The sequence below is a fragment of the Mercenaria mercenaria genome, unplaced genomic scaffold (assembly GCF_021730395.1).
Source record: "Mercenaria mercenaria strain notata unplaced genomic scaffold, MADL_Memer_1 contig_4872, whole genome shotgun sequence".
In the NCBI taxonomy this organism is placed as follows: domain Eukaryota; kingdom Metazoa; phylum Mollusca; class Bivalvia; order Venerida; family Veneridae; genus Mercenaria; species Mercenaria mercenaria.
Genome location: NW_026463135.1, coordinates 42305 through 70289, shown reverse-complemented (window position 1 = coordinate 70289; position 27985 = coordinate 42305). Strand labels below are relative to the sequence as shown.

Here is a 27985-nt window from a genome sequence, read left to right as displayed (position 1 = left end):
TCAGAAGATCCCAATACTTGTAAATGGTTCACTTATATTTGGTAATGATGGATTATATTCTACGGTGAATGGAATAACACTTGTTTTATTTTTATCTGAAGGCGTCAGGGCTTCGTTTTGTGACGACCTCGACACCTTATTGAATGCACTGTCTATCACAAAATCCGGAAAATTTCTATCTTTGAAGTAGCTCCGTAAATCATTAAGCGATGAGTTGAATTTTTCGTCATTAGAAATAATTCTCCTGTACCGCTTTGCCTGACTGTATGGGATTCCATCTTTGCATTGTTTCGGATGACAAGAGGTGTAATCTAGGTATTGATGGGTATTTGTTTCTTTCACGTAAATATCAGTGTCAGTTCCTAGCGATTTGTTTTTGGATACTTGTACATCTAAGAACGAAACAGTACTTTCTGATATTGTAGTAGTAAATTTGATATTTGGATGAAATTTGTTAAGATCGTCGATAAAGGACTCTAACTCTTCTAACGAGTGGTTCCAAATCATAAAAATGTCATCTAGGAACCGTAACCACAGAGATGGCTTAACTCCCCTTGAGTGAAGGAAATCCTTTTCAAGTTTTCCCATGAAGAGAGATGCATATGATGGTGCCATGGAACTCCCCATTGCTGTACCCATCTTTTGTAAATAAAACTGTTCACAGAATTTGAAGTAGTTATTTTCAAGTACAAGTCTTATTAAACAGGCGATTTCATCAGTTGATAAATTTCTACCATGTATATTTTGTTGTAAAAATGACTTACAGGCGTTTATACCGTCATCATGAGGGATGTTTGTATAAAGTGATGTTACGTCAAGCGTTACTAAATATGATTTAGTTTCAAGTTTAATATCCTTCACTTTATTTATGAAATCTGCCGTGTCTTTTACATATGAAGGCAAACCGATCATGTATGGCTTTAATATATAGTCAATATATTTGGAAATATTCTCAGTAGGAGAACTAAACGCTGAAACAATGGGCCTTCCGGGATATTGCATAGGTAAATTGTTGTCCGGTTGTTTGTGTATCTTTGGTAAGATATAAAAACATGGCGTACGAATGTTTGCTGGAAAAGTGTCAAACTCGTCTGTAGTTTCAATATTTGCAACACATTGTGATATATTACGTTTTATTTCGTCTGTGGGATCGTTTGTACATTTTTCGTAATATTTATCGTTATTCAATTGACGCAATACCTCGTTTTTATAATCTTCAGTGTTCATAATTACAATTGTATTTGATTTATCTGCTTTTTTGATCACAATAGTTTTATCTTGTGATAGTTTACGCAAAGTATCAAGTTCAGCTTTTGTAATATTACTGTACCGTTTCCGGTTATGCTCGGACTGCAAGATTTCTTCCGTTACCGCATTTATATAAAAATCCAGATACACATCATGCCCAGCGGGTGGGGTAAATGACGATCCTTTTTTATTGAAAAATGGAAAATCGCCATAAGAGTCAATATCGTTTAGTTCACTATCATCAAACTCCGTATTTGCCTGGCTATGAAAATACTCTTTTAGTCTAATTCTACGAGTAAACTTAAAGATGTCCTCTGCAAGTTTTACCTTATCATGAGATTTAGTCTTTGAGCAAAATTTTAAACCCTTACCTAAAAGAATATAATCATCGTCACTTAACTGTATGGAAGAAAGGTTCAAAACCGTCCTCTTCCCGCTCTGTATTTTCCGTAGCCTTTTTTTTTTTTTTTTTTTTTTTTTTTTTTTAACAAATTTTCTAGACATTCGGTGAGTTGAGCGAGATCTTTTACCAATCTAACCTGTGACCAAGTTTGGTGGACATGCAAAAATAAATAAAAGCGCTATCGTGAACACAAGGCTATAATCTGCAATTTTAGCCATTTCAAGGGGGCATAACTCCAAGACCCATCGTGCAATATGGCTGGTTTTCGAAAGGAACCGAGGTCTAACAGAGATACAAGTTATGTTGAAGTTTGGTTCAAATCAAATAAGAAATGAAAGCGCTATCTTGAACACAAGTTCAATTGTGCAGATTTTAGCCATTTTAAGGGGGCATAACTCCAAGATCCATCGTGCAATATGGCTGGATTTCGAAAGGTACCGAGATCTAATAGAGATACAAGTTATGTGCAAGTTTGGTTCAAATCAAATAAGAAATGAAAGCGCTATCGTGAACACAAGCTCAATTGTGCAGATTTTAGCCATTTCAGGGGGCATAACTCCAAGACCCATCGTGCAATATGGCTGGTTTTCGAAAGGAACCGTGATCTAATAGAGATACAAGTTATGTGCAAGTTTGGTTCAAATCAAATAAGAAATGAAAGCGCTATCTTGAACACAAGCTCAATTGTGCAGATTTTAGCCATTTGAAGGGGGCATAACTCCAAGATCCATCGTGCAATATGGCTGGATTTCGAAAGGTACCGAGACCTAATAGAGATACAAGTTATGTGCAAGTTTGGTTCAAATCAAATAAGAAATGAAAGCGCTATCGTGAACACAAGCTCAATTGTGCAGATTTTAGCCATTTCAGGGGGCATAACTCCAAGACCCATCGTGCAATATGGCTGGTTTTCGAAAGGAATTGAGATCTAATAGAGATACAAGTTATGTGCAAGTTTGGTTCAAATAAAATAAGAAATGAAAGCGCTATCGTGAACAAAAGCTCAATTGTGCAGATTTTAGCCATTTCAGGGGGCATAACTCCAAGACCCATCGTGCAATACGGCTGATTTTCGAAAGAAACCGAGATCTAATAGAGATACAAGTTATGTGCAAGTTTGGTTCAAATCAAATTAGAAATGAAAGCGCTATCGTGCACACAAGCTCAATTGTGGACGGACGGACGACGGACGACGGACAAAAGACCATACTAAAAGCTTCACCTGACTTTCAGGTGAGCTAACAATAAATTAGAAACCAGAGAAAAAAAAACTTTCACAAAGTATGTAATGCAAACTGAAAGAAAATGGGGATCGAACTCCCGGCGAAAAGGTATAATACAAATACCGTAACTGCTCGGCAAACGAGGAATCACTGACCAAATAGTAAACTTAGTGTATTAATTTTTGCTATTGCTATGTTGTCACTTCTAAACGCCATAAAACTGTGCGCTACCTATAGTTCGGATTTGTGGGGAGCGATGTTTGTGTACTTTTAAAAATGGAACTGTCCGTGATTTAAGGCAAAATAAATCATACTGACTTCCCTAATCGGTAGACGAGTATATAAATTGACCCATCAAGCTACATGCGCACTTTTGGTTTGATGCCCACGTGATGAAAGCGTCTAAAAATACTGTCGGTCTTGTTCTATATCTATTAATGTATACACAATACATCGTTGTAACGGTTTATTATAAAAGTACACTAGAAAAACTGCAAATTCGAATGTTCCCGTAATTCTGGAAACTTTAAAGTGGTCAACCAATATGTTTCATGTAAATGTATGAAACAGTGGCAGCTCGTTGCCTTTTCGTGAAAAATTCCGCGTTACATCATGTTTTTTAGGTACCTTAACATAAATGGGCCCGGTCATCAGTGTATGTTCAAAAGACATTTAATAGGTCTTTATTTTATAGTGGGTTGTGAATGGTGAATTAGTTTTAAATCCTCCTGGATTTTCTGAAACTGGGTTTTTATGAAAGGATAACCTCTCATAAAAAAGAAAAGTATCGTCCTCAAATTTTCATGTCACTTTTATGGCGGCCATCTTGAAAAAAAATGGCCGCCATATTTTTCTTTAAATACCTTCTAAATGTTGGAAAAGAAGTATTTAAATACATGTATGCGCATAATGCTCTTGTTTTAATGATTCGTCTAAGCTCAGATACAATGTCAATATTTTTCATCAACATTATAGATCATTTCAGCCATATTTTATTTCAAAATGGCCGCCATTTGCTTCAAAGGACCCTGTTTTTTTCCATTATTTTTCAAACAATGCATCTTGAATAAACAAAAGATTAGTTTTGGCTTGGTTTAATTGCTAATTTATGATATGTGGTATATTCAAGAGTTTTAAAACTGTGAGACAATAGTTTTACATCACTATGTTACTGCTGTAATTTACGCTACAGAAATCTATGTTTCACAAATATGAGTTTTTGTTTTAAAATAAAAATTCACAACTAGCGTTTTTTTTTATGCAGGATTCATTACCTTTGTTTGAAAGCATATTTTTAGGAAAGTTTTAATGTACATACTACTGCATCATGTAATGTCCGTGAAAATAATATGTTACCAAATTATTACAACAACATGAGTTACCAACTTATTATAGTACATGGCGATTTGTGAGGATATGTGCCGCCGTGAGAAAAATATTTAAAAATGTAAAGACCTATGCCACATGGTAGATTGAAGTAAATTATTGTTATTTCCCATGTATCTCTTTCTGGACATGCGACTAGAAAATGTTATGACATCCTTAATATGGCCGCTAAAGAGAAAATAAGAAAGGCAGAAAATGTATGACTGTGAATAATTACAGGTGACAACGCCCTTGAAAACTATATATTTACTGAAGGTAATGTTCATTCTATTCATTAATCACTTTTATGACATAGAAGATGGAATTTATTATGCTTAAAATTAAAAAAAAAAATCCAGGAAAGTACAAAAATGACTAAATAACGATATTAAGTAAGCAAATATTTGTTTAATGATGCCGTATGTTCGATTAAAATAAAAAAAATAGTCTTACGTTTTACATCAGGAAATTCATAGTACTAAAGTCTACAACTTAAGTCTTTTCAATGAACAGGATTTGGTCACTCATCACATCCCTAAAGTATGTATTTTTAAAGTTCGCAGAGATGATCAGCAAGATGATCTTTGATTCTTAAATGCGTATACAATCACATTAAGCTTATATAGATAATTTAACCTCTTATACATATCCCACTTCCAATTTATCTAATTATATAATTTCACGTCGAACTGCTATTTTACACCACGTTAACAAGTATTGCGATTAAATTAAGGATAATTCTGCTAAAAACATTCTTAATCAGTATAACGTCTTGCAAAATCTAGAAAAATTAAAATCCAATACAGTTCTGTAGTTTCATATGATTTCTTTGCTCTTTATACCTACTTACCAAATAATCTAATGAATGAGAAAGGAACTGTTTTTAAAAACTAATTAAACACACTTCTTGTACATTTAATTTACGTTAAGCCTTTTTCCATGTAAACCTCCTGTAAGGCAGTTTGTAAATTCCTCTCCTTTTTGAACAACGTTTATTTCCGGTTAGGGAATGCAGTTCTTGGAGAGGTAATTAATATTGTGTGAGAACTATCTCTACATAGCTTGTCACAGACTTTTTCAAATGAATTAGGGAACAATATACAGGGTCAGGTGCGGTTACTTTATTAACAATAATGCATTCTTCATGATGTTTTTAAATACAGACAATCCGTTGTTGCCCAAATAATTGATATTTTTATGCCGGGGAGGTGCAGTTATTAAATGAAACTAACAATGCGAAGACTACTGTACTGCATTGCATGTGACTGACATATCTCTATATCAAAAATCATTTCAGTTCACATAGTTACTTGATTTTATCTCTATTTAAATGGGGTTGTTGCCCATACAAAATTTTGAAATATATCAGCCCAAGTAAGTATCTAGTATTAGATACCTGGTTTGACGCACAATAGCTTTATAGGTTATGTTGTCTGTTGGTTATATGCGACGTTAAATAACTACCTTTTCCTGTATCTTTATATAATTGTCAATACATTTTTGCAAGAGCGACTTTCAAGAATTAAATAAACACTATCAATATGTTATTTTGTATAACTATCGGCAGCTATTATGAACTGCGAGAATATTCTACGATATGTCACTATCGTAATTTAAATTTGTTTGTGTTTTAAGTTATTTTAGCAACTGAAAACACTTACGTTGCAAGGTGTATTAAAACAGTAGTTATTTAAATCAAAATTCAATGTAAAATTTCCGAAATGTATTTGATGAAATAATAAAATGTTTTATCTGACCCGCTTATTTGGAGATGCTGTGCATATTTCGTTTCAGCCTTTTGTTAGCTGGATGCTACACTTTCCTCTTTTATCGTGTCTAACAATAAAAGGCGAACAACGCCATGATAGGTCATTCATAAACTGGTATTAAGCTGCTTTGATATATTTCTGCTTTCCTGATTTGTCGTATCTTTAATACTGTTCTGCTTTCTGTAACAGCACGGATAACATGCGTAAATGGTTTGTTAAAAGCTCTAAGATCCCTTGAAAGTATTGAAATCAACTAATCAAAGTAATAGAAGACTTGGTTTGACAGAGTTTGGTCACGACAGGTTTAGAAAGGAAGATGAAATACCCATTGCACCCTATCATCTGCATAAGCGGAAATGAACTCCAGAATGTTAAAGGAACAGAGTTTTTTTTATATTATTATATACCACATTATTTTTGTGTTTCATATAACATGCCTTTAGATATCCTTTCGCGAAAAAAATATTCAGCTGTCAGGGCTTAATGTTATGTATACTGTTCTATACCATCGGAATATGGTTGCGATATAAGTGTATTTATGCCAGCCTACCATTTTAAACATACCAGCATTGTTTTGCAGGGCTTGCCGCACTACGTTTTTTTATGTTTACCTTTGAGCTTGCTGTCTATATGCTTTACTTTGATCACGTATTTATCATGTTCTAAAGCTGCAGGGTTATAATTTTAAGTTTTAATGAAAGAAAGATGATGAAAAGATTTCTTCATCAGTACTATCAGCCCCTGATGCCCTTCCTTCTGCAATAAGCTGACTGTAATCACGGAAAGCCCAAAACATTTGAATGTAGGGGCAATAAATAATACTGTGTGTAGATAGTTTTGTTACTGCGGGGAAAATGACGAATTGAGTAAAACACCATCAGTGTTGAAGTTTGATTGAATAAAATTAACCAGTAAAAGCAGGAGTGGTAGAGCCACCTACTATTGAATGAAGATCTTGGCCTTTCACGCCGCTTTAAAATTAATCGTAGATGGCACGCAGAAATAATTAATAAAATCTTCTAATCACATGCCTAAATTATGCGATAGTGAATGTTTTGGAATGATATTATTCCTTATCAGAATAAAGAAAGTAAGTAACTATGTATTGTTTGCAAGAAAGCTAAAGAACCTGACGACCTGCTTCATATTCCCCTTGAACGTAAAAGCATCGAGAACGCATGCGTGAATCTTATACGTAGTTAGAGAGGGCGTGATCAAGCGGTCACAGGAGTTTGTATATTATTTCACAACAAAATAACAAAACAACAAAAACAACAAAAAAGTTTCATAAAAAAAGGCAGTTGTATTTTATACAACTTGAAGGCCGGCGTTAATAAAATGTATCATTGGTTATACAGCACAACATGTCTATATAACTTTCTTTTTACTTGTTTACTTTTCTGTACAAAAATTAGCGACGCGACGCCTTAGATTGAGAAATGATCGTACATGGCAGTGTAAGTCTAATTGTCATATAGAACGCTTCCCCGCCGTAATAAATAATGTACAATGACTATTGATATTGTGAACATACTTGACAACTAAACGGATCATTGAAATCAAACCGAATATGTCATGAAGGTATATTAATGACTTCGTATACATGCCATATATAACACGCAAGATTTACGGGGATGTGAGATAAGCAAGGAGATACGTTAATTTCGTAACAACCGTCTTATAAGAGCCTGCAATTCCAGTTCATAATTATAAGCCAGTCCGGAAACGGATTTACGGTTTTGCCATTTGATAAAGTATAATATTTAACAGTTCCTTTAAATACCGTGTCTTCAGTGCAGGTAATCACGTAACTTTAAATGACGGTGTGCACGAAAAATGGCCGCATTTCTTTCGCCTCGGCAGGAAAATCAAGGTGGTTTATGTTGATAAATCTTGTTTAAGATATTGTAGCATTGTCCATCAAAAAGCGTTATCTTACGATTTCCTCTGATGACCTTTTTGTCCCCTATATATTGATTCGTCCTGAGATCGCTCGTGGAATTTTAATGCGTTTGTCATTTTAGAAAAGCAGTTTCACTGACCTTTATTATTTTTTTGCAGAAAATACATATTCTGAAATATTTATGACAATAAATGGCTGTGCAAAAACATGAATACTTGACTGAGTGTACACAGCATTAAGAACATTTGTTTATATGCTGCGCATATAACTGTTCCATGATGAGACTAGACTGAAATGACTGAAATTAATAAGTGACTAGACTGAAATTACTGAATTTAATAAGATGGCGGCAGACACGTAAATCGCTTTTTCAATGGCAGCTTACACGTTTACAAACATTTTGAACTTAACATCATAATCTCTGTTGCAAAATGTGGCTGTTCTGCAAAAATATCAACAAGTCAGACATAACAAACATTTTGTAAAAAATAACCTGGAACCATATAACCTGTAACCATATATGGGTGGGATGGTTTGTGCATTGTTTTGGTCTCTTTCGTTTTGTAATTTGACCCATTAATCATAGTGCATTCTCCTTTTTCTGATGGGCTTCAGTACTGTGTATATGTGAAATAGTCATTACTCTTCAGGCTTGAAGCTTTTGAGAAATGCAGTACTGTCTGACATATTATACAAAAATATTTATGTTGATTATTTGATGATGTCCGTTTCAAAGAGTTTATCACCACTTGCCATATGCGATGTGCAAGTCCAATAGAAAACATAATTTCGTATCGTTCACTTGTAAAAAAGAAATGAACTTGAAGATCCAAAATCATTGAAACTTTCGACATATTAAAGTATAATGAATCCAATTATATTCCGTGCTGAGAGAGTATCTATTCTATTTGCTAAAAAGTTCTTTTTCTCTTTAGCAATTTTTTTTTAATCTTATAATTCGTTTCCAGTGCTTTTCTTGAGAGCAAATCTTCATCCTTACATGTTCTTGATTCGTTTCATGTTCCTTCCTCTCTCACCATTAAAGTGAATGAACGAAATTTGTATCTTTCCTATCAAGGTCACTACCTTTATAGTATATCCTTGTTTTACAACACCGGCATTCCATCATTTACCAGTGTACTAGTGTATGATGTTTTTCCCGATGGGGTTGAAACTTTAAAAACCAGACAACAAAATTATCGAGGAGTAGATGTAAAGAACTACAACGCTGTGCCCAGGTTCTACCTTTAATCATTGTTACATATCTTAGAAGCAAGTAAACAACAACGGATATGACAGACGTCACTACCGCGACGTCGTATGTTAAAGTGTGGTAAATAACGTTATAACGTTTTCTACAATCTGTATTATCTATAACAAAGTACTTAATAAGATAAAAAACATGAATACTTAAATATCTGAATCACACTTATTAGAAATTAACTCAATATGACATTTTGTCCGTACAAATATTAGTCACTTAGTAAAATGAAGATTATTCATTTTAAATAAGAAAGATTCTTTCTCAAAACGTAATAGGCGTAGACTAAGCATTCATTTGTCAATCACTTGTTAAAAGTCCGAACTTCAAATAAACTAATCTTAAAAGGTACTGGAATTCACTATTCTCTGGTAACAGTCTCTAATGGATACAGTTTCACCACTGGTCTCTAAACCATCATTTCCAGTAATCAGTACCTGGACTAGTGCAAGTTTCCAGTGCAACCGTGGTCCTTCAGCGTGAAAAAAACAAAGACAAATATCAAACAGGGAATGCCACGCACCAAAAACGCAGCCTTCTCAAAACGAAACCCACAGCACGCAGACGCGTGCACCACACACACACACACACACACACAGTCAACACATTAGGACAAAACGAACAAACAAAGGAACACACACACACACACAAAGCCAACACATCAGGACAAAACGAACAAACAAAGGAACAAAGTGGGGCACCGCCTTGGAACGGTCAGTGGCAAAAACACCACTGGGGAGCTTAAACCGGTTTATGGTGCGCACCCAACCTCACTCTTACCCCCACCATGTTCCAAAGACACGGGACAGTGTAAATAAAAGTAATCCCGTCCAGGTGAATCTCTTACACACGTAATGGAAACAAAAAGGCATGGCATGTAAAACACAAAAATGCTCGTGTATAAATATATAAAAAGCAAACCATAACTTGTACCACATCCCCGGCCCGTATAGATCGTTCGTTTGATCCTGTAGTTTGTGGTATTCTCGTAAAGAGGTTGAATACTCAGTCCTCTAGTTTTTCCAGAAATGACTGATGATATTCGCCTGGGACTTCGCTCTTCGTGTAAGTATAGACTGGTCACTCCGAATTAACGCCATGCCGGTTTCCGTATCAATAGAGAGTTTGAGATTTCAACCTTCGCCTTCCCCTTCAACGTCTCTTGCGAAGTTAACGTATGAAGTTGAAGTCCGATTAAAATTCCTTGAGATTTCAAACATTAGAATGAACCTTACTTCTTTTAATCCGCTCATTCAATTTATCCGTAATTATAATCGTTTATTTCGTGCATTTTGATACCAATTGTCCGAACATTTCAAATAATATAATCATCGCATGGATATTAGAGCGATAACCTAAAAAAAAAAACAAAAAAAAAAAACAAGATAAAACCAATGTGAATAATGTAAAAACTCGTTAGTGTTGCTCCAAACATTTAGGTTTTATATAAAATTATGTGAGTATAGTCAGTATACAATGCACGATTGTAAATCATACACGAGAGGAAATAGAAATGTTTATTTAATACCTAAAATTATTTTCCATTGGATTTCAATGGAGCGCGATCGTGCAATATTTTCCATATCATGACGTTGAATGCTTTCATATCAGACTAGTTCAAATCCGTGACTCTAGTTACCTCCCCTGACGGTCCGTCCATTGCGAATCTCGTTTCTTTAGATTTTTGTTGCTATTGTGTATTTGTTTAATTTGTAATTTATGCAACATTTTGTTTACTTTTACACTTTGATTAATCTGAGCTATTAGATATTGGCAAGTAGTAATTTATCAGACTGAAATGAAATGAAAGTTATAATTACGTCATGAGTTGGACTAATATAGGACGTGGAATGTTTTCTTAACGTGGTAATGGAAAGAATCGCATGACGTCCATGGCGTCCACGCGCACGTTGCGACAACAAGTTGACGTCATTTTCGCGGAAAACATTTATGCGCGTCAGTTTGATTTGTTTATTGCATTTCGGAGAATTTTTTTCCGTATTTTTTCCTGTTTTTCGTAGCAGAACGATAATTTAGTTATAAATTAATCATTTGATAATGGATATATAATAAAAATGTTATCAACTTTGTATGTGGATATATGCATTCGTTCTTTCGCGGACAATATTGCGCTCCTAAAGTCGCGCAATATTACCGCTGCAGAACTCATGCATATATCCACATACAAAGTTAATAGCCTATTATGATCATATCAAAGTGATAATGACACTCTGTATAATGCCAAACTCTCAGACAGAACAATATGATTTTAATATACTATTTTATAAGTAAAGAATCTGCGGATCTAGGACTTTTTGTTAGAGGGACACCAACATTAAAGAGGGGGTCACCCATTTCAGGGGGTTGGGGTTAGGGGGGTTGGGTTAGGGTAGGGTCACACCGAGTTTCAAGACTGACTTTCTTTATAAAATGTAAGAATCAAACGGGGAATTAACCCACAATGTCTCTCTGCCAGGCTCTGGTTCCGTGCATTTTAAAAATGGAGTTATCCCATACGGCTAACAGGAAAAGTCTCTCATCATGATAACATAAACCTGAAATTGTCTGATACTTCAAAAGAATTTTCCGTCTTACTAGTATCATTTTATGTTTATAATTAAAACGCAATTGTCGTATTAAGTGTATGACAGAAACAGATTGATTTTATTTGGATGTGAAAATAAAATGTTCCACCAAATGATAATCGCGCATAATTATTTATTTTTCAAGTAAAATGACTGTCATGCCATGTGCCTCCATCCAGATTTCAGTCTTTGATGCCGAGAATGTAGACAAAGTATATTAAAAAGACTGAAGGTCTGAATTTCGTGATGTCACATCTTCGGACGTTCAAAACTTCACTTTATACGGCAAAAATGTCCATCTAGTATAATCGATACCGCCTGGGGACACAACTATGCCGTAGAAATTAAAGTTTGAACAAAAGCTGAATGCTTCTCAAAGTCAGTTGATAACTTCATAATTCCAAGTTGAATTCAATGTATTTAGTTAAAATTGTTAGCCATACAAAACACTATTCTAATACTTATTGATAGTGTTTCGCATCAAATTTAGTCTAATCATACATATGGATAATCGAAAAACTTAGTAAGCAGAAATCCTGAAACAAAGCTTTTTATTTCACATAGTAATAAAGAGAAGACTTAGGCTTATCTGATATTAAGTGGAAAACTTTAGTAGCAACGTCTGCTATAAATAAAATACACGCAAATATATAGGAGAGACGTTGAAGGGTGTCATAAACTGACATACGGGCCTCAATGTATCTGTAGTTTAAATGCAGGTATTGCATCATCTTTTTGTATTTTCTTTTTTTGAGTTATTGAGGTAAATGTCAGTTTTTGCGCATAAAACACCTCTCATGTTTTTTTTCTGTATATCATAACTAAAATTTCCATGTATATATTATCAAATTCGGTTCAGTAATAAAAAAGTTGATATTTTTCAAACATCAGCATGTTTTTATCCCCATAACCACTATAACGGTCCTTAAATTGTCCCATTCAAATCCGCGCCAAAGTAGTACGGAATATTAAAACTATTATACCAATACAGCTGCCAAGAGCTGACTGGCCACCATTTTCAATTTTACTTGGAACATGATTATTTTCGGTGTTTGTCTTAAATGCCAACCAATTAAGATGAATATATGGTATGTTTATGCTTATCTACAGTTCAGTTAAATACTTATTCAATATCGGTAATCATTCACAATGGCTTAACGAATCTTGAAACAAATCAAGAAACATATGAATTGCAAGTATTAAATGCATGTTTTGCAATATTTTTGCATAACAGTGTCCATCGTTTGCAAGAGTTTACAATGCTGATAATTGATAAAGCGGTATTTTTGCCATATCCTTACGAAATATGGCCATGAGGCCTTATGTGGGTCAGCAATATAAACCATTAGTATGGACGCTACGCGCTAAATTGGTGCACATTTTCAAATTTATATATAAGTCCCCTACCGGTTGAACAAAGATGTGACTTTAGGAATACCCTCATTCCGTAACCCAATATTGCATTGAGGACGAAATAGAATTTCGGTTTTTATTTCACAAACAAAGGAACGGATGGTGTCACAAAAAGAAAATTGGAAAATGTAGTGATAATATTGAATGACTTTGTGATATAAATAAATGAATTAATGATATGAAATAAATTCAGGATATCATAAAATGAATTAAACCTGGCCCGCAGATGCGTAAATTAATGCACAGGTGAGATTTTTGTGGTTTCTTTATAATATAAAGCTGGAATGTCGTCTTACATGAGTTTCATTAAACACTTCCAACTTGTGACTCTGGGTTCTACATGTAACCCGACTTTTCCGTACTAAATTATAATTATGGAGAGCTTTTATCACTAAGCTTAAAAGAATATAGGAATACTGTTTTGAGAAAAGCAGGTAAAAGTCCGCTTCAGGTACGGGTTGAATCTACAACCTTATCGAAGTCTTTAGTATGGGGTAAATGCCATTCATATTCAATCATAATAACATTCAAAGTTATCAAGTTGCCTCTACACAAAATATATATTTAATTCATAGTTAGATTAAAGATGGATCGCGAGTTCGAAATCTAGTTACAGTATTACAGCTTTTATTTTGTAAATCAAATATATATTAGTGTAAAAGAATCGTCGATTGCTACAAAATAATGAAGTAAGAAACCGAAAATACTAAATTGTTGTTGCTGACACTCAATAAATCATCAACGAATTAATTTGATCTCGTATGTAAAATAGAGAAAAGTGGAAACTTCACAGGTCGCTCAACACGACAAAAAACGAAAATGCTGCAGGCTCGGTTTGATTGAGCCTGTTCATGAACGGTAGTGGAAATGCATGCTACCGTCCACGCCCTCTAGCCCCGGGTTGAGCAGAACTCAACATTTACACATGCTAAAAGTACAAAAAGCAATTTAGAGACATCCGCAGATGTATTCAAACGGCGATGTACATGAACCTTCAATGATACACGTGTTGAGGCGTGTAATTCCATAAAGAGCGGCGTTTGGTCCCCATATAAAGTAAAGGGTTTGCCCCAAACGAGAAAACAATGGGCAGAACTAAACAAACTGGAATTTAGGAAGGGGATTTGAGGTTATGGAGCCTGCGTATTACAGGAACTGTCAAAAAGACAAAATTGAAAAGCAGGCACCATATCCAAGGGGTGATTAAACAATACCCAAAGCCATGAAAGCAGGAGTATTGGAACCACCCAGGCCGAAATGGCCATGTTGAGAAACTAAACAATACCAATAACACGACATAAAAGTCGTGCTGAACGATCTGAGAAGATCGAAATATAACAGCCCTGATTGAATGTACGGGGAGACTTTTTACGGCCGCCACACAAACAACGCTGCTGTGATAATAAAATAGAGAAAAGTGGAAACTTCACAGGTCGCTAAACACGACAAAAACGAAAAATTCCCTTGGTTGTATAACATGTTAGTCGTATACGGTTAAATCACAAAAATGTAAAAGTAAACATATTATTTATACTTAAACGTATGTAAGCCGATATCTTCAAGTGTATTTCATCTTTTGTTATATAAGGAAAACTAGGATACAGGTCGCATCGTATTTCTAGGTATCAAATTCAAATTAATGCATAAAATGAAGCTCTTTGTTAAGGACGGAGGAAAACACTAAAAAACATCGCGTTACACCAGGATGTTAGGTATCTTAACATAAATACATAAGTGTATGTTAAATTGGTATTTATTTTATGTAAGAGGTAAAGTGTCGAAAATGCCGAAAAGGTTTGAAAAGGCACATTCTTTTTTCAAAATAGTGTCTGCCCGTCTGTCCTTAGAAAGCACCTGCACAATCAATAAATGTTTTTAAAATTCCCGATAGTTCTAATAAAATATCAACACATGGAGAACAATATGGGTATCCAGAGAAATCCAGGTAAGGGCCGTATAACAGGGTATATATCCGTATCTAGTGAAATGATTTTATATAATCATTACCTAACATATTATATATCTGACAATGGGGGTGCACAGGAAGAGAAGCCTCAAAGAACAAACAGAGAAAGAGAGAGAGAGAGAGAGAGAGAGAGAGAGAGAGAGAGAGAGAGAGAGAGAGAGAGAGAGAGGGAGGGAGGGCCTTGTTCGGCTAACTTGGCTAACCAAACGATTTGACAGATTGGTTCTTTAACAACACTATACTCAAACCAATCTTTCGTGAGAGGAACCGGTACTGGCTTTAACGAGATTAGCTTAAATGAGCCGCGCCATGAGAAAACCAACATAGTGGCTTTGCGACCAGCATGGATCCAGACCAGCCTGCGCATCCGCGCAGTCTGGTCAGGATCCATGCTGTTCGCTTTCAAAGCCTATTGCTATTAGAGAAACTGTTAGCGAACAGCATGGATGCGCAGGCTGGTCTGGATCAATGCTGGTCGCAAAGCCATTATGTTGATTTTCTCATGGCACGGCTCAAATATAATATACATTCACCTGTAGATCGCAAAATCCTGCCAACAACGGTCAATATTTAAGTTTCGACAATTGAAATATTCGTATAAATGCGCTACAAAAATCATAATCAGTCCTGTGATTAAAACTATCGATGAGTGTTAACTCATAAGATTAAAGATCGGGTATAACACTGATCTGATACATTTCAAGCATTCACGAATTTTCAAATGATTATTTCTGTCTTTATTGTAAACAACATAAAACAATTATCTTATTCGATAGTCATACCAAGCTGTAAATATATGAAAAAGAAAAGAATAATAAGACATTTATCATAGTAAACATTATCAAATGAGATTGTCTGTAGACATACAACATATTAACACGAAAATACAGAGGAACATTTATCTATTTCTAAGTTAAAAGTTAATTAAAACTGTAGTCTTACCTGCAGAGCCATTGAAAAATATGAAACATCCAATTATAACAGCATTACTTCGAGAAGAATTTGACTGACTGAAAATTAGTTGTCAAATACTTGCATATCGTATGATATCGGAGCAGTTGCTCAATCTAGTAAAATGAATTTAGATGTATTATTTATTCTCAAATTAGATACAGCTAATACATAACACATCATAAATCAGACATAAAATACTGATATGACTGACACTAAAACAAAATGACTTATCTCCGAATTTCGAATAATTTAGGTACAACTCGTCCTTTAAACTGGTTTCTTACAGGTGCAATGATAACAGGTAGGATGTAGTACGGTGTCAACAATGTTATTTATAGATATTTGCGAATTAAGACGACACCTAGGACGATCGATTTTTCCCATCTCAACATAATAGATTTATGTTATATGCGATAGGACATAATAGATAATAAGGTCTGGCTTAAAATGCCACTACTTTGCAGTGAAGGATTAGGCTTTCTCTGTTCATTTGTCTGTTAGAAAAAAATCGCGAAAAAAGTATCAACGACTACCACAAATTGTATTGAAATGTTATTCAACATCAGGAGTTAAGCTATTATGGTAGCACTGTTTCCGTCGTCCGTCTCCATCCATCATTTAAATGCTCACAGACAAAACACTACAGCATACAATTTAACCCAACTCTGTGATGTTGTGTAAAGAAAATGACGGTAGATTTTGAAACATGGCCATTTTTTTGGCTCAAATATTAGAGGACTAAATCAAATCATAGAAACATCTTTTTAACACTCTAGACTTCACTTTTTCTGCCTGGTTAAAACAGTTGTCTTAAATTAATGTCACTAGGTGAAATTATAGAGAAACGCACGAGAGGCCAAGATTTATTTTCTATCTTAAAACGATATCATATCCTAAAGGCCGATGTACGAGGTCGATATCCGACTTACATACCGTTATCCTTTCTCAAAATGTCAAGCGGTTACGATTTTGACGACATATTATCGCAGGCATTAGATCTATATAATGAACTTGGAAACATAAATAGTTTCCTGACAAAGAATGCTTATAGGTAAGGAATTAATGTTCAGGTTTTTGAAAAATTCTTCGCATTTTCGTGTCCTTGCCAGAAGTTTGTCATTTATGTTTGGATTTTGGAATAACTTGTCTAAGTGTTCATCACATTGATTGACGTGTCGAGCGTAAAACCCAGGCCCGTAGTTCAAAATCAATATCACACGTATAAGTCAAAGTTAATAAGTACTGAAAATAAATGCACATGGTATTTTGATGGTCTAATTGAAAGATCAGCGTTTGTATGCAAGAAATATAAAGAAAGCTTGTCCGGTACCGATTAGAAAATTGTGGAAGAGGTTGTCTCCCTACTTTTAAAGGAGTGAAGTTTAAAAGAACCTGACTCAAGTTTTGAAATACAGTAAACCTCACTTATAAGGAACTCGGATATAAGGAACACTCGGTTATAAGGAACAGTTTTCAATTCCCCGACCTAATTCCTTCTTTATTCAATGTAAAAATCCTCGGTTATAGGGAACTCGGTTATAAGGAACACTCGGTTATAAGGAACACTTTTTCTAGTCCCAAAGTACGAAATTCAATGGAAAACCCCTCGGTTAAAGCGAACAGACATAAAGAATAGAAATTATTGAAAACCAGAAATGAACAGGAGAATCGCTGATGACGTCAGAGTAACGTCGGCATTTTCACGCGCTTTAATGCACATGAATAAACACAACTTATTTCATTTCTATGATATTCACGGATATGATAAAAAGAAAATATATTATATCATTAACATTTACCAAATACAAGACTTATATTTACTCAAGATTACATTCGAGAGCTAGATCTACATGTATTAGGTATTTCATGTTGACAACAGTGAACGAAAATCAGTAACGGTCACGGTCATACTGTCGTAAATAAATGTGCTAATTACGCGTCATTAACAATGGCAAACAGTACAGTTTATCAAATTTCCAATTGTAAAAAATATAGCAGGTGCTAAAATGGACAATTGCAGAACTATAGGTATAATTTACACTTTAATCCGTATGTATGGCGCTGTTGTTTAGTCGTAATGCACTATATGTCATAAACACCAGATTTTAATGGGTAGTCTAATTTAACATTTTTGTAATTAAAATTTGAACATTTTTGTATTAGTATTGATGCCTATTCACATAACATGCAGTCGAGCAAGGTAAGGGGAGTAACTGCAATATATCTCATAGTCATAATATAGCGCTCTCTAAAAAAAGAAGATAGAAAAAACCGACAAAAAATAAACACAAATTACGGTCATTCTTACCGACGTACATTTTGGCTTAGTTTAGGTTTAACGCCGTGTTTCAACACTATTTCAGTCATAAACATGCAGGCAGTTTACATTATCATCTCTCCAGGAAAGGACCGGTACTAGACTCGGACTGAAATGTTCCGCACATCTTTATTGTCACATAAAGATTCATGGTCGGCCCGGGGTGTGAACACATAGCCCTTTTCAAACGTCAGTCAAATAGTGTTCGCTATACAAATTGTGTTCGTTATACAAACCTCGGTTACAAGGAACTAGTTCGCTATACGGATATAAGGAACTTCGGTTATAAGGAACAATTTTTAGAGGTCCCAAGCTGTTCCTTATAAGCGAGGTTTACTGTATATCCCCTTAGTATAAAGATCGTCCCGAGTATAACTAGAAAACGTGAATAAAAATAGTTGACTTGATACTTGACATATTTAAAGAAGTGAATGAGAGGGTGTGCAGAGAAAATGTATCATAAATGCAGCTGACATTATATATATATATATATATATATATATATATATATATATATATATATATATATATATATATATAAACATGCGGAACATTTCACATGATACGGATTGATAAATAACATTATAACGTCATTAACTCCCCTGTTTGACGTCGAAATTACGTCCCTTGTTTCCTTGACGTCAACGTCATTTCTATTAAATTAATTCCCTTTCTGTTATTGTTAGGACGTAATTTCGACGTCAAACAGGGAAGTTAATGACGTTATAATGTTATTTATCAATCCGTATCATGTGAAATGTTCCGCACGTTTAATGTCGGTTTAAAACGGTCAATAAAGTATTTTTCTTTTGTTAATCTAGCTGATAAACTGTTAGTTTTCATTTTATAAAATGGGAATATTGTAAATTTTGGCTCTGTTGTACAGCAAAAGTCTATATGGCTACTGACAGGTAATTGTCTTACCGACGGGTCTCTAATTTGTTGAGAATGAATTGTTCTTCTAGTTCTTAATTTGTCTCCGGTTTGACCTATGTAATATTCATGGCAGCCATTACACGTCATAACATAAATTACATTTTTCACATCACAGGTTATATTTTCATTCACGTAAAATATTTTCCCATTAAAGTTAAATGAATTAGATTCTTCTATTTGTTTACATAGGTTACAGTTAGGTCTATTGCACTTGTAAACCCTGTTGTTTCTTTGTTTATTTAATTCAGAAAATTTTGCTATAGTTAATAGCTTTTTCAAATCTGGTGGCTGTCTTTTGCTCCTAATGATAGTATTGGCTCTTAAGAATTCGTTCATAATTGAGTCAGTCTCTAAAATTGATATATTGTTTTTGAGAACGTTAAACATCTCTTTATTATTTGGGTTTCTTGCTACCTTCGTGACTTGCTCCAAAGGTAAAAAAAAAATGTAATATTATGTGACAATATGCTTAGATGAAATATATCCTGATTAGGTAATATAGGTCAAAATTGGGAGTTTAATTGTACTTATGGAGGTCAAAATAGCAAGTAGCCATTTACATAACAAAACAGAAATTCATATGTGCTCATTTAGAGGTGAAGATACGACTGTAGTTTACTTTTAGTCATACATGTAATTGCACACCTAGACTGTAATAGCCATATAATGACTTTTATGCATTTTCACATCAACTGTATTTTATGTATTTTATATAATGAAAAGTTCAGTTTCATTATGGCACTCACTATGCAAATAATATCGATGTTTTTCTTTAATTCCGTCTTTCGAAATAGTCCTTCATTTCATAGCGATAAATTTGATCGTTTCTATAAAAATGTTCATCACATTGATCGCATGTACTTTTTATCCTTTTGATGCCCCCATAAAATGGTGACCCTGTTTATTTACCCCGTCATAAGCAATGTTTGAATCGAGGCGCAACCCCTACCTGCCATTCAGTGACAATGTTCAAACAATATATCTAATTTTATAAACACAAAAAACAATATGAAACTATTTTCTCTTTTCTGTAATCTGCCTAAAATAACTCTATATACTTCAGCAGAACTAATATCTGGTAAAAATCATTATGATTCGATGATTACAAGCATCTTGTATGCCCGTTGTCACTATACCATATCGAAACGAAATATTAAGGCATGTGTGAGGCACGCCTGAACAAGGGGAGATAGACATGTTCGCGCTATCATAAGTACGTCTGCTGTTATCTCCCTAGAAATAGACACCGTCAAGAATATTTCTGTCGATGTACTTATTTTTACTGTTTTCGCATATATTATAGCATATTTTTTGAGACACGTGTTTGTATTGTATGCTTTTGATCCGGATTGAATTTATGACTATTTCTAAATTTCCATATTTGCCATTTGTTTTCGAAGATTAATGCATTAATTATAGTCGATTTTGTACCCGTGATTATATTTGTATGAGTAACAGTGTATGCAGTTCCCCTGTCTGTTTTTGATACTTTTTCAAATATACTTTTAATTTCATTTCATATTGTTTTGACATTAAATACATTAAATAGATGAGTAGCGTTCTCTTTTATTTCTGCATATTCGACATAAACCGGTGTGAAAATAACATTGTGTAAAAACTTGAATTGGAACTGTTTGCTTTTTAATGACGATACAAAATAGTATATATTTCCCAATACTTTCTTCCAATTTCTCCTGCAATAGTTATTTTGCTTTCCAATTGTGATTCTCAGGGCAGGTTTTTGCTTGTTACAGAAATAGTTAGAGCACGTACATAAAAAGAAATCTGACTAATACTTTCAAATAATGTTTCGATATTGCGTTCCAAATTTGATTTTCGAAATGTATGATCTTTGCACCATATTTATTTGTATTCCATTTTAGAACTCTTTTATTGAATAAAGGTTTTAGCCACCGCTACATTTTTCATTTTTAGGGCTTCTCTCCCTTCCCATGCAAATTCTAAAATGTTTTTATTTTTCAAGCTGCGAAATATATTTATCTGGTATTCTTCTAGTTTCGGCTTCAAATGTAATCGCTGAAAATACATATGTTTTAATAGGCAATATCTCTAACTTTCAATTTATGCAAACATGAATCTTATTTACTGTAAAATCATTAAAGTTCGTGGGCATGAAATTTCGTGGTTTGGGTCAAAAAGGCAATCTCGTGGGCATCTGAATTCGTAGATTTCAACTTTTGAACATAAAATTAAGGGAAATTTTACTTGTTCGTTGGGATTAAATTTCGTAGATTGACTCAACCACGAAATCCACGAAAATTAGTTCCCCACGAGTATTGATGATTTCACAGTATTTTAGAGCGGCATATTTCAATATCGCTTACATTTCCGTGAGTAATGTAAGTGTTTTTACATTTGGTTTTGTCCAAGTTATTTCTTTGTGTTTTGGCTTTTTGTTTTAACTTTCATATTTAAAGGCCCTTACTCTTTTGTTGATTCATTTTTGCACCGGATGATTTGTTATATACATCTATAACATCAAATATTGGCGGCAAGTATTGAACAAGAGGGCCAAGATGGCCCTAAGTCGCTCACCTGAGAAACATACCATAACAGTGTATATTTGACCTAGCGATTTAATAGAAACAAATATTCTGGCCAACTTTCCTTAGAATTGGACGAAAAATGTGGTCTCTCGAGTTTAAACAAGAATTTCTAGATATGACCTAGTGACCTGGTTTTCTTCTTTATTCTATATAAAACTTACATAGTTTGAATGGCCGCAGCATACATAAGGACCCATTTTAAATGTCTGTAACTTACATTTTCTTGAAGAATATTGTCAGTGCTGAATAAAAATGTGAAATAAACAAAACAAAAGAACGACGAAAAAGTACATATGGCTAGAAGGTTTTCGATCAATAAAATCAGTTACTATTTATACCTTGTCAACAACTAAAATAAGAGTGAGGAAGTATTGTTTTATGTCACTGACCTACTTGTGTAACATTTCTATATCTGTCTATATATCGTTCATCTTGTAGATTGTATTCTTATATAATAGACACATTATGAAATTTCATGTGTATATGGCCGTAAAACACTATTTATTTCTTCTGTTGTATCATTACATGACTGTGTCTCCTTGCATAAATCGCCGGTCCATAGTTTATACTATTGACCTGTCCATTGGTCCACATAAAAATTGCTGGGCTAAAGTCGAATCGTGAAAGAAAAATGCAATGTAAATTTAAACTGTCTTTGAATGGTTCTACACTTACTGAGTTAGCTTGCCGACAAGTCATTCAGTAAATGTTTATTATGATATGATTACCAGCGAAATAGATAATAAACTGAATGCCAAATGCTCAGAATAAATATACAACAAAAAAAAGGTGGAAACTTCACAGGTCGCTCAACACGACAAAAACGAAAATGTTGCAGGCTCGGTTTGATTGAGCCTGTTCATGCTAACCAATTACAAATTCAACAGCCATGCCAGTTGAATGAATATAAAAGTCAGAAAAGGGATATAATTTTGAAAACAAAGACAAAAGGTTATGATACCTATATATAATGCATATCAGACCATACCAGTGGACAAGACAGAGTGTGAAATTTCAATCTACTGAGACATAAGCTTAAACACAAAAACTTAACCAAAAACTGCTTAGTTTGAAAAGGGCACAATTTTGTTAAAATGCTAAGTAGAGGTATGAAATCTGTTCACAGTGTGTTAGAACATTGAACAAGTGTGTGAAGTTTTTACCTCAAATCGATAAAGGGCGTAATTTTGTAAAATAAAAAAAAAGATAAAAAGTTATAGAACCTGTGCAGTGTTAGTCAGTTTATCTCATTGAATAAGTGTGTGAGGTTTCAATCCATTCCCACAAGTGGAAACTGAGATACCAGCTCTTACATGAAAACACTTAAACAAATCGGGACGCCGACACACTGGTGAGTCTAATAGCTCTATATATTCTTTGAATACTCGAGGTAAAAAGTATCTCAGATTACCTTTACTGTATTGTACGTAATAAAATTTTTAATTTTTGTTTTCTGTCTTTTGTAAGAATAAAACACATTTTCGAATATTTGGTTTGCATTTATGCCACTTTTCTTTTAAATCCCTTGTAACACTCCCTCTTGCATTTCATCAAACAGATATATGCATTAAAGCACATTTTGGAGTTTGGATCGTAGAGAAACAGACATCTTCATGCAGTCAAATTGTTTAAATTCATGGCAAAATAGTATCTTTCTATTCTGTATTTTATAAGAATTCACCATAATTGGAGAAAAAAAGGCATTGTAATAGAACTAGAAATGGATTACGTATTTTTGAAATTGGAACACGTACACATGTATTCGAAACAATAAACATGGATTATTTTCAAAGGAAATTATAATTTGTCGAAAAAGTAGACAGGAACTTGTGCGATAGATATTTAGTTCATCTAAAAATCGATTCAAAATAATAAACGTGAATAATGATAATTGGTTCCAGAACAAAAATGGAACAGTTAGACACAAATTTCGGAACAAACCACATATATTTTGTAACATCTTAGAATTAACTTGCAAGGATTGAAAGCGACAGAGTAACAGAGAAGTATACAGAATCTGTCTACTAGAAAACATAAGGCTAACAGTGTGTTTCATGAATTAGACAAAACTGTAAACAAGAAAACCTTTTCTAACATATTATATTTAGTTCTCAAATTGTTCTTCACATAAATGAAAGTGTGAAGCAATTATATGTGTACTGAAACTATATACCTGATACAACTTACCGGTATATACACATATTGGCATTTTTGAACTATTTTGCATACGAGACGTCAGTTGTGTATTTTGAAACAAAATGTCACTTGGACACTCTGTACATACTTTTCTTAGGAGGAATCAATTGTGTTTTGGAAACAAAATGTCCTTTGGACAATCTGAACATATTTTGTCTAAAGAGAAATCGATTGTGAATTTGGAAACGAAATGTCCCTTGGACACCCTTGAAACATTTCGTCTAACAGAAGTCGATTGTGTATTTTGAAACAAAATGTTAAATTTGCACTTTGAAACAAATTTTTCCTGACTGTCTATTAAACACACATTTAGTTTTATTCGGAAGGTTTTCGTTTAACATGTTTGACTAAGGCCCTAACGTTTCGACGGCAGCTGAAAGGTCAGTTTTTGTTTGGCACATAGCTTATCCATTCATGTTCTTAAATAGCAATTTGCAGAATCTACAGAGCTGTGGGTTTAAATGACAATGCAGAGGATGAACATCAATTTGTCGCACCTGATAACATAAACAGAGCCAGTTTAGCAGTAACTGTAATTGAAAATGTACATAAAAGATGTTTATCAACATTATTTCTAGCGGACACATTTTTCTATAATTTTGCATATTTATAGATTGATGAATCACAAGCTAAGCAAAGTTTATTAAGAACACCCAACTGGTGTTTTGTCTGAAGAAACAATACATACAATGTCATAATAAAACAAGTGCAAACAGCTGTTTACTTAAAAATTCACTCGGATGTTACTGTTTCTGCATCACAATTAACGAAACCATTTTAGCTCTGCATAAAATATTAAAAACTATAGATATATTAACACAGAAAAAATACTTTCGACATATGTCGGAAGTATCTGAAACAGAGAAAAACACGAAGTACTGTAAACCTAGAAATGGTTTCGCGCTATTTAAGTTAGCGACTTTCGCGGTTGATGTGTATCCGTGAAATTTTGCAGCCGCGAACCAGTTAGCTACCATTAAAACGCGAAAGTTTGTAGTTTTCATTGTACATGACAATAATGCTATGGTTTGCCGTTTATATTCTAAGCCGGTAATAGAAACCTGCTTGGCATCTGAAAAGTTTGACATGATAGTTTTATGAATTGAGATGTTTTATAATGTAGAAATCTTTTATTATAGTATATCTATATTATATAATGATATCACGGATCAAGTAATTTAAGCAAAAGAATGTGATACAAGCAAATACATCGTATATGGGACAATATGCAAACATTTCTTTTAGTGAAAATTGGTAATTATCTGAAACACTGACAATAGCACTTGATGTTTGAGCCTGTTATTTTAATCCCCCTGGCTATGTTACCGTATCAAACAATAAATTCTATAATTGTTAAAACACTGTTACCTTGCTCAGCCATGGTCCAGTTATCACAGAGAATAATGCTTATGTTTGTTTGATCAAAACTGATTACAAATAATCTGTATAAACATGTTGATCTGCTTTCATTTTCTTATACTACTATACAGTGATTTGTGATTACAAACGGTATATTGTGTAACATGGAATTCACACACGATCTCATAGTAGGGTAGATTGAAAATGTGTTAAGGATAAATGACCAATTACTAGTATTTGCCCAATTTATTTGCAGCCTTACTTGTAATTTTACCTGCGACCGTTTGTTATGTGATTAAGCTATTAAATGTTAGCGTATTTCGCGACAGACGTATTCCGCGAATCTTTGTAGTCGCTAAATCGTCTGTCGTCATAAAAACGCGAAATATAGTTTTTGCGAACGTTTCTAGGTTTACAGTATTTCCGAAAGATATGAAAAATCTAGCGGACAGAATTTTACAAAATTTTGTATTATGTAAGCTTTGAATACATCTGCGGTAGCATACATTTCCGCTACCGTCCATGAACAGGCTCAATCAAACCAAGCCTGCAACATTTTCGTTTTAGTATTGTTGGTCGACCTGTGAAGTTTCCACTTTTCTCTATTTTAACTAGGGCAAAAGATACTAAATAAAAAAAATATCAACCCCGTGCTTGTTTCCAAGAAAAACTGAAAAAAGTTCAGTCTATCCACAAAAGTATTTTTATTACACCACCCACCTAAAAATAATGAACTGTTTGTTGTTGTTTTTCCTTTCTAACAGGACACATTGCACTATGTTTTAATGTTTCATAACTAATTTTATTACTCACATGCTCAGTAATACTCCTTTAATGTTTTATGCCTCTGGGTCAAATACTTTTGACCTTTTTACGTGCTGCAAAAACATTCATGCCATTTACGTATATATTTTACCAAGTCAAGGGACATAAATCTGTTTTTACTGTGCGAAACTTCAAATAAAGGCCCTGGTGCACAACTTCGCATGCTGAATTTAATTCTTGTAAGATTTCATGACTCTATGCCATATACTTTTTTATGTACATGCGACACAAATTTATGGCCCTTTATGACCCTCCTACGACTAGTCCTCCCATGAAACACCATCACTTTAAAAGGTATATATGCATGACCTAAATTGTCAGTATATACGATTTGTTCCGCAAGTACGCTGCATATCCGCCAGTTATGCACTTTCGGCGGCGAATCGTGAAATTTGCTTACAGCGGTTATCGCTTGCTGCGCGGTTGCGTTGCGCACAAAATATTGTGATGAACTCCTTTAAGGTAGTTCTACACGTTTGGGTTATAGCTTGAAAATATAAAAGTTTAACTAAAACTCGTTTTCACAACTTAAATATATATTTTGTCAATTTAGCAAAATGAAAAAGTGTGACTGACTTTTTGCTAGAATGATTAGAACAATATGAACGTCACAGAAGTTTAAATTTCATATTTGATGTTTATTTTTTGAGAAATCATAGTTTTGGTGACATTTTTCAAATCAAAGTACATATACATGAACATAAAGAAGAAGGCCACAGGGGTGTCGGAAATGTATGTAGTGCTCGTTTTGAGGCTGCTGCAATCGATACACTAATGTTGTAATGTTGGATGCGTCTAATAAGTACGACCGTACTTTTATTTTACAACAGATATTTTGATCAACGTCATCTTTTGTAAGAGCACTACTGTTACTACTGTTATGAGGCTTAAAATTTGACGTTTATTAAAAGACGCAACTATTTTCCACTTGCCTTTTAACATGCTATGTTTATTTTCTTTCAAGTTGTTGGTGTTTTCCCTCTTTATGCTATGGTCTTTCCTCCCTTTCTATTTACCTTTCCCTCCCACACCTCCCTCCTACCACATTTTAATATATTTCATATAATCATACTATACTACCATATATTTCCACCTAAAATAAAGATTGGGACTGAAAACAGGTCTTGTAGGCATGTGTTCTATTACAGACTCCGGAATATACCTAATTAATGCGATTTGAATGACTTGTATCTTTAATGTATATATTTTGTTCCAATGGTGATACTAACCCTAACCTGTAGTCAGTATATTACATATATCATACACTAAATGCGTGTGGACATGCAAAAATTTGCTTATCTTTGTCGTGCGCTCCAAATGATAACTTTCGAACATGCGCAGAACGACTGCACTTGATCTGCAATAAGTTACATAGTAAAATAATAGGTTAGGGAAGTTTTTATTTGTGGTTGATCGACTTTGTGATTGGTTGTTCCATCTGTGTTTTGCGGTGCTGTTATCGTCCAAAGAATCTACCGTTACCTTATAAGTATATTGTGTCTTTTGTTACATAAACGTGTGTTTAGAAATTCCACTAGCATAGACATCTAAACAACCCGCGAACACGGTTAAGACTCTCCTGTGGTTATTTTGCCTATGACTGTTATAAAGTTTAGTCCCCAAGCTCCAACTAAACAAGCCCTCCTCCCCCGCACTCTCCGTTCCAATTTCTGTTTGTTTTATTATTATTTGTCT

The 27985-nt window shown here is 34.1% G+C and overlaps 1 protein-coding gene across 1 annotated transcript; it reads right to left on the bottom strand.

Moving 5' to 3' along the window:
• LOC128554246 (uncharacterized) lies at nt 1-25487 on the bottom strand. The gene is made up of 2 exons (XM_053535495.1): nt 25475-25487; nt 1-1619 (listed from the first exon to the last, which is right to left on the bottom strand). The coding sequence occupies exons 1-2, from the start codon at nt 25485-25487 to the stop codon at nt 1-3; spliced, it is 1632 nt and encodes a 543-aa protein (XP_053391470.1).
• Nucleotides 25488-27985: the final 2498 nt, after the last annotated feature.